Source organism: Eschrichtius robustus, chromosome 3 (assembly GCF_028021215.1).
Source record: "Eschrichtius robustus isolate mEscRob2 chromosome 3, mEscRob2.pri, whole genome shotgun sequence".
Lineage (NCBI taxonomy): Eukaryota > Metazoa > Chordata > Mammalia > Artiodactyla > Eschrichtiidae > Eschrichtius > Eschrichtius robustus.
In genome coordinates, this window is record NC_090826.1 from 140,586,702 (window position 1) to 140,603,069 (window position 16,368).

Genomic DNA, 16,368 nt, shown 5'->3' on the forward strand with positions numbered 1-16,368 from the left:
TTGAGTTCCTTTTTCCTCCTTTCCACTTCTAACACAGAAAAACGCACCCATGTTCCAGCGGATGGAGCCGTCATCTCTGCCTCAGGAGATCATTGCTAATGCCAAAGCCCTGCCTTATCTCCAGCAGGACCCCGGTTCAGGCCTGTGAGTATAACCAGAGGGTCCATGACTCCCCTGCTTGCATTATCACGTGTGCCATCGGGCAGACCCAGAAACTCATTGCCTAGAAGTGCCCGAGCTAATACTAATGCTGAGGTGCGTGGATGATCCCCTCTCTGAGGGTGAGAAGACAACATGTTGTATCTTAAGACGGTTATTCAGCAGGGGTAATAGAAAAGCAGACTGAGCGTGTTTGGTGCTATGGCCAGCTCGAGAGACAGGGAGCGCTGTGAATGGACAAAGGAAGAAAGGGGCTGTGTTAGTATCATCACTTTAGAGTGAGCTCAGAGAGGTTCACTAAGTGGCCCAAAGCCATATGGCTGGTAGGAAGCTGAATTGGAATTTAAGTCAGTTATTTCCAAGCCCAGAGTCTTCCCACTACACTGTGTTATCTGTAATGAACAAAAAGAACCTTAAATCAGGCAAAACAATTTTTTGTTAATTTTCTATATTGAAAGTGGAAACAAAACCCTAATTAAGGAATGTGCCAATTCTTCCGAGTTCTAAGCCTTAGCCCCAATGTGGTCATTAGCCATAAAGGATCTAATGTAATATACATACTTCATTTTAATGCTTTCTTTCTCTCATCACAAGTGATGTACCCAAAGGGTCCCTCTACCCAACGTAAATGGCTTGTGGTCGTTGGTTATGATTAGTGACTTTTTTCCAGTCTAGCTCTCGTGGAACCAGTAAATCACTAAATATCACAACTTCAGTCATTGTCAGAAGAGTGAAATCCCAGGCTTAGGAATGAGCCCTCAGTCCGAATACCATTTGGACTCTATCACGCCATAAATTTCTTTCTGCCTGTGGTGTGTTGGAGACCTGTTTTTGAAAAGCATTGTTTTCAAAGGTCCCAATCCAACGCATTTGGAAAAGAAGAAAAACGACCAAGGCCGTCGGTCATTTTTACAAAACATGTGAGGTGTTAAAGTAGCAGGTATGGATTCTCCTGTCTACAAAAAAACAAGTGCATGTTGATCTTTGGTCTGTGCAGGCAGGTGGTCAAGAGCTATGATTAGAGTACTAGGATTACCTCCTTGGAAGAGTTTACAGTGTTTTTCAAGGGTCTTTGGCTTAGAAATAGAGGACACCCTCCACCATCTAGATCTGTTTTAGCCACAACAATTTGCTGTACAGATTAACTCCCATCATTGGACTATTCCAGCCTCTCTTCCGTATGTTTATTAATCCATTTACTCATTGATTTGACCAATATTTACTGAGAGTCGGTGTGACCCAAAAACTGGCTCAGACGCTGGGGATTCAGTCAAGATGATCACAGTCTCCATGGACACAGTTCTTAAAAAAGAAATTACAAGAGTGATAAAGGTTAAAATGTGGAAGGGTAGGCTACTGTGACGACTCCGTGTAAAGGAAACAACTCACGTAGGATTTGAGGACGCTTCCCTGAGGAAGTAACATTTGAGTGAGACTCAAAAGCAAGCACTTCAAGAGGTGAGATAAAGTATGGTAAGTTTAAGGAACCTAAGAACTGTCATGATGGTTGGAGCACAGAGATATCAGGGGACGTGGCAGGTGATGGATTTGGAGGGGCCAGGATGTAGGGATACAGAAGTTTACAGGCTGGATACAGAAGTTTAGTGTCATCCAAGGATAATGGGTGACACGATCATCAGAGTGACATGATCAGGTTTGGGCTTTCCAAAGATCATTCTTTAATCCAGTGTGGGCTCAGTGGCTTGGAGGGAAGCAGTTCAAGAGATAGAACACCGTTAATACGTGGCTGCAATTGTGTATATTATGAGACTGTGGCTTGGACTAACAGGATAGAGATGGGGAGAGAGAATCAGACTTGAGAGGCAATTAATACACAGAACGGATAGGATTTGGTGATTGATTTGCTACATGGTGTGAAGGACAGGGAGGAATCCAAGATGACCCTCGGGTTTCTGGTTTGAGCTTCTAGGTGGATGTCGTCCATTTCCTGAAACGGAGATGCTGGTGGAGCAGCAGGCTGGTTCTTTGGAACCATCTGTGTTTCTAGAGCCCTGAATTGTTCAAGTAGAGATTGCTTTGCGGGTAGCGTGGTGAACATGACAGGTCTCCTCTCTCATTGAGCTTCCAGCTGGTAGAAAAACAAACATGAAACAGAATTATCAGAAAGAAAAAAACTTGTCACGTTTGATGATTTAATCGCAGTTCTGGTGAGTGCTAGGATGGGAAAAAAATGCACTATGACCTGAGTGCATGGGAGAGAGACCGCTGACGAGTTTATCAGGTAAGGTTTCCTTAAGGAAGTGACTTCTTTTAAGAAGAATTTTGAAGGATGAATTCAAAAAAGAGTTTGCAAGGGACCGGGTGTTTGAGAAGCATCCTGCACTCTGGGAACAGCCTTTATTCAAGTCCTGAGGCAGAAAGAAGCCTGGCACATTCAACCAACTGAGAGAGCCCAGCATGTTGGAATTCAGGGAATAAGGGAAAGTAATGCAAGAGGAGGGTGGCCAGGTAGGAAGTGGGTCATGAAAGAGGCCTCTGGACTCTCTCCTAATAACCATGAGAAGCCAGACAAGGTTTTCAAAGTAAGAGGTTACTCAGGGTTCAAATTCTTCAAGTCTATAAGGTTGTTCAGTTCTTTTAAGTGTCCTCTCGACCTATTGGGGATCCTGGAGTTACTCATTTTCTGTAGGACAAGGGGGCCCATTTCCTACAGAGCAGTGCTTATCTTGTTTCCCATGGTTCTCAGGCCAAGGCACACAGAAGAAGATGATTGACATTTAAGCAGTCGTTTAAATAGCAGACTGCTCTCTAGCAGTTGTAAAAATTCAGCTAAAGCCCTCACTAGCAGCAAGGGGACAGGTTGGGTGAAAAGTCCGCTCTTCAGATTTTCCCCTATGATCCCAGTCTAATGGATTATTTTTCAGTAACTGGCAATCCTTGCTTAGGTCTCAGATTTTCCACTGGATTCACAGTCATTAGCAGCAGACTCTGCAGTGGCTTTCTCTGGAGCAGATGGGACGCTGGCAGAGACGGTGTCCCATCTCTCCCTCCTAATTCCACACCCACTGAGGGAGCTGCTGAGGGAGCTGCCCCCGTAGCACTGACCACTTTCCTCTTCCTGTGATCAGGAAGCTGAGTCTGCATGCTGGCTTTTAGGTCAAAGAGGAACTGTTACTGTACTAGTAGCAATGAGTGGCAGCAGCAGCCAAATTCTCAGGAAAGATTGGCTGCCTCTTTTTTTTCTCCTACCCAGCCCAGTGGATCCCACTGGCTGAGGGTGTCTTTCAGGTACCAAACCGTGGTTTAATAACAGGCACACTGCAACAGCTCTCCATGCTTTTCATTCAGAGGCCCCTAAACACTTGGCCAACTCTGCCCCTGTCCTTTTACCTCATCACCATTGAAGCATCCTCCTACATAGCCATCGACCCAGACGTTGTCACCTCTTTCACCTCTTCTGAAATCGTTCCATTCAGTTCATACGCCAACAGACAGTGTCTGGTACAGAGCAGTCCTTCAGTAAATGTTCATGGCATTGGATTGTTTGGTTTGGCCGGGGATGTTGGCACAATAAAACCATATTCTTACTGAGAGTGGAGGAAATTTTTTAAAGACCATGACTGCTTAATATTTAAACAAACTGTTCACTGTTTAAACTATGGCATTTTTCTGCCGAATGGAGAAACTGAGCAGAAACAGGTTTACAATCTAGCATTGGTCTTCCATATGGCTGAGTGTGACAAATGATGTCATTTGTCATAGATATGCTAGTCGCCAGCAAAATGATGAATGGTTCCAAATGCAGGTTGAAAACAGTGGTTCCTCTTTTCCAATGCTTTTTTTTAAAATTTTCTATTCTAGGGCTAGCCACCTGTAAGTTACCAGGCTTGCAAGGCAGCCAAGGCTAAAGGGTATTGCCCTTGCTGGGAAGGAAGTCTTGTCTGGGTGGGAATTGGTAATGACAACTACGTCATGACTGTTTCTCTCTCTCTCATGCACACATTACCTCTGAACTTGGCATTGCTTTGCAGGAGTGGCCGGAGTGGATACCCTTCGATGAGTCCACTCTCCCCGCAGGAAATATTCCAGTTGGCCTGTATGGACCCAGCTGATGATGGACAATTCCAGGAACAGCAATCTCTGGTGAATGAATGAGTTACATGACCTCAAAAATACTTCCTTGGTTTCCCGATCCCTCCCACTCTCATTTTCAAATTTTATTCCATAGCCTTGCTCCATCAGAAAAAAAACCTTTCTGGTAGCCCAACCAATTACCCTGAAAGTTTCCTGCCATCTCCCCTTTCATAGATGAGTTTCTCATGTTCTTTGACAAATGCTCCCGCTTCAGGTTTTACAACCCCAGAGGCTCCTTACCTGCTTCAGGAATTTATAATGCTTCAGGCCAAGCCCTCTTAATTTATGCCCCTGGGCATCAAATGGAGAAGCAGAAGTCACAAATGAAATCTTGCCTTTGAGAGGGAGCCTTAGGATGAATCATCATAAGAATGAATGGCACAATGGATGACAGATGGAACTTTAGATTTTGATAATACAAAGCTAAAATGGGACTCCCAGAGATGATGGACTTTACTATTAGTTCAGGAGCCATGAGATCAAGTTCCCTCTGGAGCTTAGAATTAAAGTCCAGGTGGTTATTGGTCTGGAAAGAAAAAGGGTAAAACCCAACCTTTGCAACAGTCTATATAGACAGCTTGTATTAAGTGAGTTCCGTGTCACTTTGATTCTAATTCACCTGTGTTCTTCGCTCCCCTTCATTTTTTTCCCTGACCCCTCCCCACTGTTACTGTGTACCCCAGCGCCTTCCTGAATGGATGTGTGGGTGGAGTGTGGGTGTGGCCTGCTTGTGGAGGGCATGTCTGATGGAATGGGTACCCTTCAGAGGGGATAAAGCACTTCAATAACTCCAGCAAATGAGTGATTCCATCTCCTGTGACTGAGGAGACAGGGAATTGTACACAGTTGTATTGGGGAGACAGCCATACTCCCCCCCTCCCAGTGTATGAGTGGTGGCCTGAGGGTGTTCTTGGTAAAGTGGGTAAGAGTGCTTGGAGCAATTCCCTGCCTTCCTGAGGAGACTAGCACCAAAGCCCAGGGACTAATTGGTACAGATAGTTTAATTCTTAAAAGGGCCTCTCATCATTTTATGGCTTGCCTGTTGATGTGTCTGTCTGGTGAGAAAAATCTCAATAATGTGTCCTTTCTTTCACAGGGAGGTTTTATTACATCATCCTTTCTGCAGGTTCCCCAGGGCTGAGCTGTAGTGCCAGGACTTTTTGGATATATGTTCATCTCATTGTCAATACTGGTGTCTGTAATTCAATTCAGGTGTCAGCCTGTGCTATACACTCACCACTGTGTACTCCTGCCCATCCTTTGGGGCCCCCTGCTCAATGTCCTGGGACATGGCCATGATTTGTGTGTGTGGGCGTGTGTTGCACGACCTCTGATACCCGTTGACTGCAGTTGTTGTTACCACGTAGACTGCAGTGTTGTTATCACATCTGTTTTGAGTCAGACCTGGGTGCTATATAAAGCACGTACTGCAAACAAACACTGTAACTTCTTCAGGTGCACACATCATGTCCTTTGAAGGCAGTCCTCCCATTCATACCAGGAACCACTCAGCTAAATGGTCATTGAGGCCAAGGGGGTGTCTCAGGCCCCCTTTCCTTTAATAGTACCCTACTCATACACCCATGTTTTTTGGTGTCATTTCCTAAATGTAAAATGCTTTTTTTCTGGTATAATCTCCAGATGTCCAAGATATTCCTAGGTCTCTTTGTTGGGTGACCCAGGTAAACATTTTTAAAGCAGCTCTACTCTTTATACAATGACACTAGCTGTCTATACAGAGCATGTACATTTGCCAAACTAACAAACATTCTTTAACCAGGAAAATTAAATGATTTGGGCACGACCCTAGAGTTCTCCAATCCAACCTTCTTAAAAGCTCTCAAGTGCTCTCATAGTCCAATACAGTAGCCACTGCCCACATACGGTAATTGAGCACTTGAAATGTGACTAGTCCAAATTGAGATGTGCCATAGGTGTAAAATATATACCAATGTCAAAGACTTGGTACCAAAAAATGTAAAATATCTCATTAATTTTTTATATTGATTACATGTTGCCATGAGACTATTTGGATATATTGGGTTACATAAAATCTATTATTAAATTTCATATTTCTTTTTAAAATGTAATTACTAGGAAATTTTAAATTACATAAGTGGTTTGCGTTATATTTCTATTAGACTGCACTAGTCTAAAGCATTCCTGAAAGATGGCTACCCACCCCCATTATTGGATGGTTTCAATCATAAGAAAGCTCTTAAAGTCATGTGTCTTAAGGTTTCAGAAGATACACTTGACACCAGAAACTGGTGACTTTCCTTAAAACAGTGGTTTCTATTTAATTGACAAATGGCTTCTTCAGATTACAAGAATAAACCCCATACTGTCAACTTGCAGAAGGTAAATTTCACAAAGCTATAAAATCTGAAGCATTGCTCAGTGATAACTAAGATGATACTTAACTAGAAAAGGTGATCCTTATCCCTCAATCCTAGTTAGAGCTTTCTGTTTGGGACATCTGGTATACCACATATGTGCACACATAGACACAAACATATATACACATACAACTGAGACCTTAGAGATGCAAGTGCCTCTTCTGAAAGCCGTTCTTCACATGGAGGAGGCAGAATCATCCACTGGAAGTGAGAAGCAATGGGATGGAATCAAGTCCCACAAGCTTGGCTGTGTGTTTATTTCTAGGAGCCAGAGGTTAGTGAATTAAAAAGCGTGCAGCCCTCTAACCATGGCATCTACCTTCCTTCGGACACCCAGGAGCATGCGGGATCTGGGAGGGCATCCTCTATGCCACGCCTGACTGTGGATCCCCAGGTAAAACGCAACCACCACCTACCATATGCAGTGGCATCCTGGGCTGTATTGAATTGGTGGGTTATGAACAAACATCTGATATTTTCAGGTGAGCCCTTGACTTGCCCCCACCCCTTCTCTATAAGCACAACCTGGCTCATGGGCCTTCTCTACAGAGCCTGCTCCTCCACACTGTTTCCAGTGAAACCCTAACCACAACAGCCTAGCCAGCAAAAGGGCAGGCCCCCGATGGGCTCAACATCCTCAAGACTCAACCAGCCATGCAAGAAATATTTTCCAGGATTTCCCCTGTGTATTTTTCCTTCCTTTTCTCCTTTCCTGGTTCCTCTAGCACATACACAGTTACTTACACACACAGCTCTGTGTCAGGACTGTCTGTCCTAACCAGTGCAGACCACGCCTCATTTCTTTGTCTGTTTTCCTGGCTTCTTTTTTCTGTCTGTCTGTCTTACATCAAGTTTTGACAGAGACAAGAAGTTTTTGCGGATCTGTTTTAACATCTGTGGCAAGTCAAAATGCCAGCGTTTAAGGTGGAGCTGGCGTGGGACTGATCGAGAGAGAGCAGTGCATTCTCAGGAGCTATTCATTTACAAGCTCTCCTAAGCTCTAGCGCTATAGGGTGGCGCCTTCTCTGAGGAGGGCAAAAGACAAAAGGCAAAGCCGTGCTTCTTTCACGGTGGAGACTTTTTGACAGTTGCCCTCGCTTATTTCAAAGTGGCTCAAGGTTCACGGCAGGTCCTGGCTGAGTCTCCAGGGTAGATGGCTCTATGGGCAGCTTGCACAGGACCCTCAGCTCCTTGCTTTCCTGAGCGTGAAGAGGAGCCCTGCACCAGCCCAGTGACTATGTTAACGTAAAGACACTTTCTGAAACAGCTTCCTCCAGCTAAGGTCTGAGCAAGAGGCATTTATGGGAGGTGACAATTTGCAATCTTCAACAATCTCAGTCCTACATCTTCCTTACTTTTAGACCATTTCAGTAATTAATCCACACCTTGTGTTCTTCTGGGGGCTCATGTTTCCAGGTGGTGAGAGAACCTAGCTCCATGAGACGTTCATTTTCCACTATTCGGGAAAAGCGTTCAAATTCCTCTTGGCTGGAGGAATTCTCCATGGAGCGAAGCAGCGAAAACACCTACAAGTCGCGTCGCCGGAGTTACCACTCCTCCCTGAGGCTGTCAGCCCACCGCCTGAACTCTGACTCAGGTGAGGGAGTCTTCACCATTTGCCTCTTTTCTGACAAGAACTGAAAATCACGGGAACAGAATCCAGATAAAGATAGGCTTGCGGAGAGTGAAGGAAGAATGCTCCTTAACAAAGGGGGTTTCCTGTTTGACTCACATCATGAAACAAAGCAACAAAACCCTCTCTAGTCATCACAAAGGCTGATGAGATTTCTTTCTTCCAGAGCAGGGCTATAGAAATCATTAAAACAGAGTTTTCCCAAGGGCCTTCTACAAAACCACTCCACTGCCTTAGGGATGCATTAGAGACCCCCTGGCAAGGGCGGAGCGTTACCCACTAACTGTGCTTCGACCCAGACAGTGCTACCTGGAATTGTTTTATGCATTTGAGTTTTGTTTTTTAAGGAAAAGGGTCATATTGATAGAAACAGAAAATCACTAGTCTGGTTCAAACTATTTTACTAAGTGAAGAAACAAAGATAAAAAAGCAGTGACATGTCCCATATCATAGGGCCAGTAAGTGGCAGAGAAGGGACTAGACGTGAAATCCTTTGACTTCAGTCCTAGGGCATTACAGTAACTGTGTTTACTTTGTTCATAGCCACTTCTTAATTCCCTTCTGCTAATGCCATTTTCCCTCTAAAATGTTACACACCCATGTTTAGGACATAGAGGATTCTTGGGCCACATTGCTGGCAGAGATTCTACCTTAATTGTATCTAGCATAAATGGAAGCAGAAGAGAGTGATTGCATCCTTGAATTTGCAAGTCTTTCCAGTGGCGGCTTGCACACTTACCTCTTCACAAAAGGGTAATTTTCCAGTCTTTCTCTCCTTCTTCCCGTTCAGATCACCTGTTGACATGTCTGCAGAAGCCAGCATCCTTGAGGGGCCTGGTCCCAAGCTGTAAGACTTATCTTTGTGTTCAGCAGCCAGGATGGGCAGAGTTATGATAGTTGCTTTTGTCATCTCTCATAGGCCACAAGTCCGACACCCACCGCTCAGGGGGCAGAGAGCGGGGACGATCGAAAGAGCGAAAGCATCTTCTCTCTCCCGACGTCTCCCGCTGCAACTCCGAGGAGCGAGGGACCCAGGCCGACTGGGAGTCCCCAGAACGTCATCAGTCCCGGTCTCCCAGCGAGGGCAGGTCACAGACCCCCAACAGACCGGTGAGCATGGAGAGGAAGCTGAGCCTCTGCAGAAGACAGGGAGGGGCGGGCTGTTAACATTAGGTGCAAAATGTGGGCATCCAGCACCCACACAGACCTCAGCTTCACAGGAAACTGCATCCATTGTGCAGAGAGGTTAGCTTTTTACTTAACACTTGTGTACTCAGAAATGGTATGAATTCACAGGAAACCAAAGAGTCCCCCAAGAAAGACAATGGTGTCTAGGGGTCATTCCATCTTGGTTCTCAGAATCCAGAGTCACAAAATCACAACAAATAAGTTCATAAATATCTCAGGCAGATTTCAGAGGAAAGGATGGTTTTTTAGCCAGAAAAGTTTTGACCAGTCGCATGACCCTTAGTATTGGTTGGAATGGTGATTCCTCTCTCAACACAGGATTCAAAAGTCAGATCAATTCAACTTCATCTATCTATCTTCCAGCCATCCCAAGAGGAAGAGCATCTCTCCTTCCAGCCTGTTGCTGAAACATCAGCCTAGGTCTAAGATATAACTACCAGAGCTGTGTGAAAACATTCTCTGGCCCTGTTTTCCTCCTGACTACCATCCCTCACTCCCTGCCCTACCTTGTGAGACCAGATGTGAGACCCATCAGCAGTGAGCAGTGGGGAAGAGGAAGGGCTTCCACAGCCAACTTTCAGACGCAGTTGAGAAGTTTACTTCTAGAGCAGTGGTGTCGAGTTTTAGTGCAGAACAGAGTCACCCTAGGGCTTGTTATAAGTGCACATTCCTGGGACCTCAAGCCTTCTGCTTCAGTAGTGAGACCTGCTGTAAAGTAGAACCCAGAAATCTTCACTTGGAAGGACCCCAGAATCTCCCAGGAGATCTTGAGCATGTGGTTCCTAGGTTACACGCACACCTTAAGCCTCAACACCGAGCTGGAGGTCCATTTACCAACCCCTGGGCTCAGAGACCCTTGGGAATAGGTGAGCAGGTCAAGTCAGGCCTGAACCAACAGATGAGTGGGTGGGTGTAGAAACCAAGTTAGTCTTAGCACGCCACTGAAAACCCGGATGCAAAAAGAGAAGATGAGGGAAGGTATTTGCCATGGCCTTAGATCCAATTCCCAAGAACGTTCCCCAGACAGAGCAACTCTAGAGCATTCGTTTACCTTTCACGTAGTTGTCTTTCCCAAGAGCTTCAAGTCTTTCTTTCAACGTGCCACGTGCTAGAGAGAGTGAGCTTCCAGATCTTTGCTACTCAACGTGTCTGTTCCATGGACTGGCAGCACCTGTGAGCTTGTTAGAAATGCAGGATCTCAGGCCCCACCCCAGACTTCCTGAGCTGCGTCTGCAGTTTAACAAGACCCCAGAGATGCATAAGCATATTGAAAGTCGACATACCCTGGTCTCAATGGTACTGGCTCCTCAGTCTCCTGTAATCTCTGCGTCCCTGAGTGGATGTGACTGGTAGCAGAGGGGACTCTGGTGGCTCTCTGTAGGAGGGGTTAGGGACCTTAACCAGGTCCCAAGTAGGAATGATGCCAAACCCAGGCTAACATGCCATGTTTCTCCTGCTGCACAGGGCACAGGGTCCCTCAGTGAAAGCTCCATCCCCTCCGTCTCTGACACCAGCACCCCAAGACGAAGTCGTCGGCAGCTCCCACCTGTCCCTCCAAAGCCTCGGCCCCTCCTTTCCTACAGCTCCCTGCTCAGACACACTGGGAGCATCTCCCCACCTGCTGATGGGAGCGAGGGCGGCTCCCCACTGACTTCCCAAGCTCTGCAGGGCAATGACGCCAGCCTGCCCGAGTCTTCCAACCCCCGGTACGTACATCAGGGCCACCCCTCCTCCCCACAGCGCTACATCTCTGAGCCCTACCTGGCCCTGCACGAAGACTCCCACGCCTCGGACTGTGGCGAGGAGGAGACGCTCACCTTTGAGGCAGCTGTGGCTACCAGCCTCGGCCGGTCCAACACCATCGGCTCAGCCCCGCCCCTGCGGCACAGCTGGCAGATGCCCAATGGGCACTATCGGCGGCGGAGGCGCGGGGGGCCTGGACCAGGCGTGATGTGTGGAGCTGTCAGCGACCTTCTGAGTGATACGGAAGAAGACGACAAATGCTAGAGGCCACTCCCCCCTCCGATGCATGCTCTTCTCTCAACACGGAGATAACCAAGACCCCAATTGGGAAGCCAGTGCGGCCCGGGGCGGGGGGGAGGAAGAGGGAGGAAGAAGATAGAAGGACACCGTGCATTATCAGAGAAGAGGAAGGGAAGGACAGAAGGAAAACCGGTCAAACCCACCAAATCGCTGTATTTCCCTTGGCAAGATGGGCACTGCCATAGTTCTGCCTCTTTGCTGGGGAAAGAATATACAAGAACATGGAGGGTTATTCCCAGGGGAGAAGGGACACGAGGATGGCTTTGCTTCCCCTTGCCCCTTCCCACTTTTCTATAGCCGTGGGGATGTCGGGCCAGCCTGTGGCTACGCCCGTTGCCCTGAGAAGCCTGGAAGACATTCTGGCTCTTAACTGGGGAGTCATGGAGACCCTGGGAGAGGACTCTCTTCCCTCACCAGCCCTTCCTCCTTGGCCAGCACCCCTGCCACCAGGCCAACCACGACGGCATCTCATGCGTTATCCTGTGGCTTGCGTCCCCAGAGGAAGCACAGGCTGAGTTCAGGAGCATTGGATGTCAAGGGTAGGAGGCAGAGAGGGAGGAGAAAGGGGAAGGGGTCGGGGTGCTGTGGTGGCAGCAGCGAGAGCTGGTCTGGGTGAGCAAAGCCATAGTCCGGCTGCCCTCACCGTAGCGGAGGGGGCAAAGGAGCGGAGAGCTGCTGGTGCTGGTCGCTACAGTCCTGTGTGAGGCCTGTCGCCCACTCAGTAGGTGCTGTGTTCACTTAGGATAGGCCAGGGAGGTCCCCTGAGGTCCAGGGAGGTGCCGAAGGCTCTGGTAAGGGTGATATTTTCAAAGTATTTAACAACCCGTGTGACCAGGGCACCAGCTGATGAGAGTGGAGTCCGGCCTTAGCGCTGGCGCCCCATGCCATGACAGGCCTTACTTAGCCCGGGAGATGCCGGGCACAGGGGAGCCCCGAGGGTGGGCTGAGTGTGGCAGGGGGGCACTTAAGGGGCTCAGGCAGAGTCAGTTTTCCAACCAGTATAGAGGTAATTCAGTATGTAGAACAGTGCTGCAGCCAGCCCAGCACATACCGGCTGAATGTCAGCCCAGACTCTGGGCCAGGAGCAGAAGACCTCTTTGCCAGGCAGCAAGGCCAGTGCTGTGCCAAGGCCAGTGAGCCCAAGTGCCAGTGGCCTAGCCTTCCCAGCCACTCCCCAAGAGGGCAGCACACACACATCCAAGGTGAGCTACACATCACCTGGTAGGGACTTCTTCCGTAGAGATGAGAAAGGCCAACAGATTGCAACCAGAGAAGCTTCCATGAGAGAGTCCCTCTGAGTTTACTGAGGAGCTCCCGTCAGGGAGGGACCCTTGGATGGGCAGCTTCTACAGCTAGTTTGTGATTGAGGGTCAGTTTGTCAGGATACTTTAAGGTGATGAGTAAATATACCTCAGCTTAGACCTGGGCTGCTCCTTCTAGCAAAGCAGGCTCCAGTGGGGCCTCAGTACACAAGGTGACAAGCCTGGGGCCCCAGTGGTCCTGAATATTCCCCTGGGCTTTACCCATCTCTGAAGTAGGAGCTGAGCAGAAGACAACCTCAGGACATTGTTCCTAACCCCCAAAACTCATAAGCATTGAGAAAAAATAGAGCCCTCTCTTGGCTGATCAGTGCTCCTTCACTGTATCGATTATCCATTCGGTGGAAACGCACCACCCCCTTATGTCCTTCTCCAGTCCTCCAGCACCATCACCGTTAGGTGGAAGGATTTCCTGGAGGGGGTACCAGGCAGGGCCCTCCTCTCCCAGCCAGGAGCCTGCCTCCCGGGACCCTCCATGGGGCGACTCAGAGGCCCCCAACTGAGATCGCAGCGGATAAACACTCTTTATCCTCCTCCAGCCCAGGCAGACGATTTCACGTCTTGGGTAGGAGCAGTCAGTGGCTGTTATTTTTCTTATGAACCTGGGTTATTTTGTTTTGTTGTTGTTGTTGTTGAAATAGAAATAAGGCATCGTCGTATCAGCTCTGAAAAGCCAGATTCAACCCTGTGGCTGCAAAATCATTTGTGATGGCCCTGCCTTCTGTCCTAGACATGGATGGAGCTTCACGGCCCAGAGTCAGCCCCCAAACCAAAGCAGTCCCGGGGCAGGAGACCAGTGAGGCAGAGACGTAGGCCTCCCACTCTGAAACCCTCGTCTCTTTTCCCTTTCCTCTCCCACTCAGCACACGTGTGTGCTCAGGGATACCTGGGAGTGTGACTCTGTAACACCCTGATCGTAACAGGCGGGATCGTTACCTGAGACTCAGACGCGGGGCCTTGTACTGTCTTAAAGGTTTCCCCTGCTCGGTGTCATTTCCTGCCAAAGTGCTGCTATGGGCTGCTTCGCACAAAATTGCTTTCTTCCACCTCGGAAATGCAGCTTTCCTGAGGGAAAGGCTGACACAGGACGGCCATTCTGCACCAGCGAGTCTATTGCATTGTGTTTCGAGAATGGGTGTTGAAGTGACATCTTACACCATTGCAACAGGAGACACTGAGGCTGGCAGAGCAATTACCAGAAGTGGGATTTGCCTGCAAACAACATTACAGACACTCAATTTGCTGTGCCAGGAAACCTTCCTGGACACCTGAACTCCTTAAACTCCCATCCACACAAGCACTTGAGTCCTGAATAAAGTGGCGTACTGCACCATAGATGCAGGCCCCTGACCAACTCCTTGGGCTTTTTTAGTACCCATGAACTTATGAACTCATCTCTTTAATTCAACTCCCCCTGACCAAGAAATCAGGTTTCTAATCCCTTAGCCTGCATTTACCCTTCTATTAAGACCAGAAAATAAAAGACAATTTTCTATGAAGTCACGGAACGCATCAGCATAATCGTACAATGGTTTCCTTCCACCTCTGAATAAATATGAACCCTAACCTTCCCCCAATAGCCAACCTGGAGATCCATTCCTAGGTGTCAGATTCTGCCTCTTTCCCTTGAAAAGAGGCCCCCCCCCCTTAAATCTCAAAACCTGTGCTTCTCTTTGGATTAAAAAGTATGGCAGCATCTTGAGAAATTCCAAGCAAAACAGAACCACCACCAATGTTTGAGATACACAGCGTGATCAAACTCAGCACTGTAGGTTCCCTCAGAAGAATCTTTAGCTGTTTGTCCAGTTTCCCTTGCCTGAGACTTCAGGATCCCCTCAAAATAAGAAAGAGGGAGGTAGTGGGGAGAGGACGGGAAAAAGAAGGAAGGAGAGGAAAAGAAAATAAACCAAGGCAGAGAGATGTTCTAACTAGGTTTGTGTTTAGATACTCCTCTTTTCACTTAAGGTTCCAGACAGACTTCTGGTGGGGAATTCATCTCTCTTTCCGTGTACGCATATGTGTGTCCCTCTGCCTGTCTCAGTCACCAAGGGGGCAGAGTGCCAGCAGGCCTTCAGACAAGGGGGTAGAGCTCTAGGCTCTAGGCCAAGGTGCCCTGTGAGCCAGGGTCAGGATAGACTTACCTACACCGTGAAGGGACGGTACCCTTGAGGGTCCCCCAGGCTCAACATGAGCCATGAACACAGCTGCCCAATGTGGGGCTGTGTGCTTTTCTAGCTGAGGAATCTATTTCTAATCTGGGTTTCACTTCTCCCCATTCAGTGTTTCTATGAGGTACCGAAATCACTGATAGCAGTTCTCTGAAGCTGAACTCCAGATCTTCTGGTTTTGCCTTCCCTTGACTCTGGCACCACAAAGACCCCATGTTCCACCACTCGGCCGGCACGCATCCTCCCCACACATCCTCCTTCACATAGGCTTTGTGATGAGCCTGGGCGCCCTCTGTCCTCCCATCCCAGCCCTTGTTTTGCCACATGTTAGTAATGACCCAACTCCTGAGATGGTTAAGTCCACCCAATCCAAGCTTATCTGCCGATCTGCCTGCCTCTGCTGGGCTGTCTGCCGTTAGGGCATGCTTGAGCCTCATGAAATACAGTCGGGGACTCACCTGGTGGTACAAGATGATCTGAGATAGTGTAATGTGCAGAACTCTTGCTGGTGTGTATGAAACGTCCACATACTCGATGAAAGCCCATCGTAGGGAAATCAGGTCTCTCCTGGAGTAATGGAACAAAACTGAATAACTTTGATGCTTTAAGAAAGTTCTCAATTTTTCATTACATCCTTATTTCTAAAGCCTGCTCTAGATGTCTCGTTTTTGGACAGAATATTTCTTTAGTGGGTCAAGCCAGGGATAAGTTGAGAGATTCTTTAATTTCTAAGCTCAGCTATAATACATCTTATGAGGTTGTATTGAAAAAGGGGTACATGTATAACAGGAGGGGAGCAGAAAGTCACCTACTTTGCTGAGATTTTATGAGGTTAAGGAACTTTCACTGCTATTTTTATCAGTTTCATGTCTCTTACGTTTGAGATCTTAAAGGCCCAGTGCCAGTGTATGCAGAGAATCAGGGTGAAGAGAGGCGTTTCCATGCCTTAGGGTAGATTCTTCCTCACTTGCTTCTCACCCATCCTGTCTGTCCTTCCCCCCGTGGATTCCAGAGCATTGAGTACTTCCCTGGAGTTTCAGGAGAGGACTTTATGCTGTAGGAAATGAGGACAGGGGGCCCCTGCAAGTGGCCAGTCAGGGCATGATGGTTTAACTACAGACAAGAGACCCATAAGGAATCAGGTCCCGGTTTAGATAACTATATATCCACACTGAGACTCTTATTTTAACAAAAGCCAAACGAGATTAACTCAGGAGTTGCGACCTAACATTTTCATGAGGCGATCAGAGGAGATCCCACGTTGATAAACACTGCCTCTGTCAGCAGTGTTGTCTTTTTTTTTTTTAAAAGCTTACTGGATGATTTTTTTTTTTTTTTTAATTTATGGCTGTGTTGGGTCTTCG

The 16,368-nt window shown here is 47.7% G+C and overlaps 1 protein-coding gene across 3 annotated transcripts in view; it reads left to right on the forward strand.

The window, feature by feature from the left end:
- Positions 1-11,481, forward strand: part of CACNA1E (calcium voltage-gated channel subunit alpha1 E) — a 303,256-nt gene extending 291,775 nt beyond the window's left edge. For 2 of the 3 annotated variants that reach the window (XM_068538403.1, XM_068538404.1), the window contains 5 exons: positions 38-144; positions 4,152-4,263; positions 8,070-8,250; positions 9,206-9,396; positions 10,939-11,481. In XM_068538403.1, the coding sequence (XP_068394504.1) occupies positions 38-144; positions 4,152-4,263; positions 8,070-8,250; positions 9,206-9,396; positions 10,939-11,481 (1,134 nt within the window). Of the gene's footprint in view, positions 1-37; positions 145-4,151; positions 4,264-6,918; positions 7,048-8,069; positions 8,251-9,205; positions 9,397-10,938 lie in introns of all 3 variants that reach the window. The other variant, XM_068538402.1, reaches the window with a different exon arrangement.
- Positions 11,482-16,368: the final 4,887 nt, after the last annotated feature.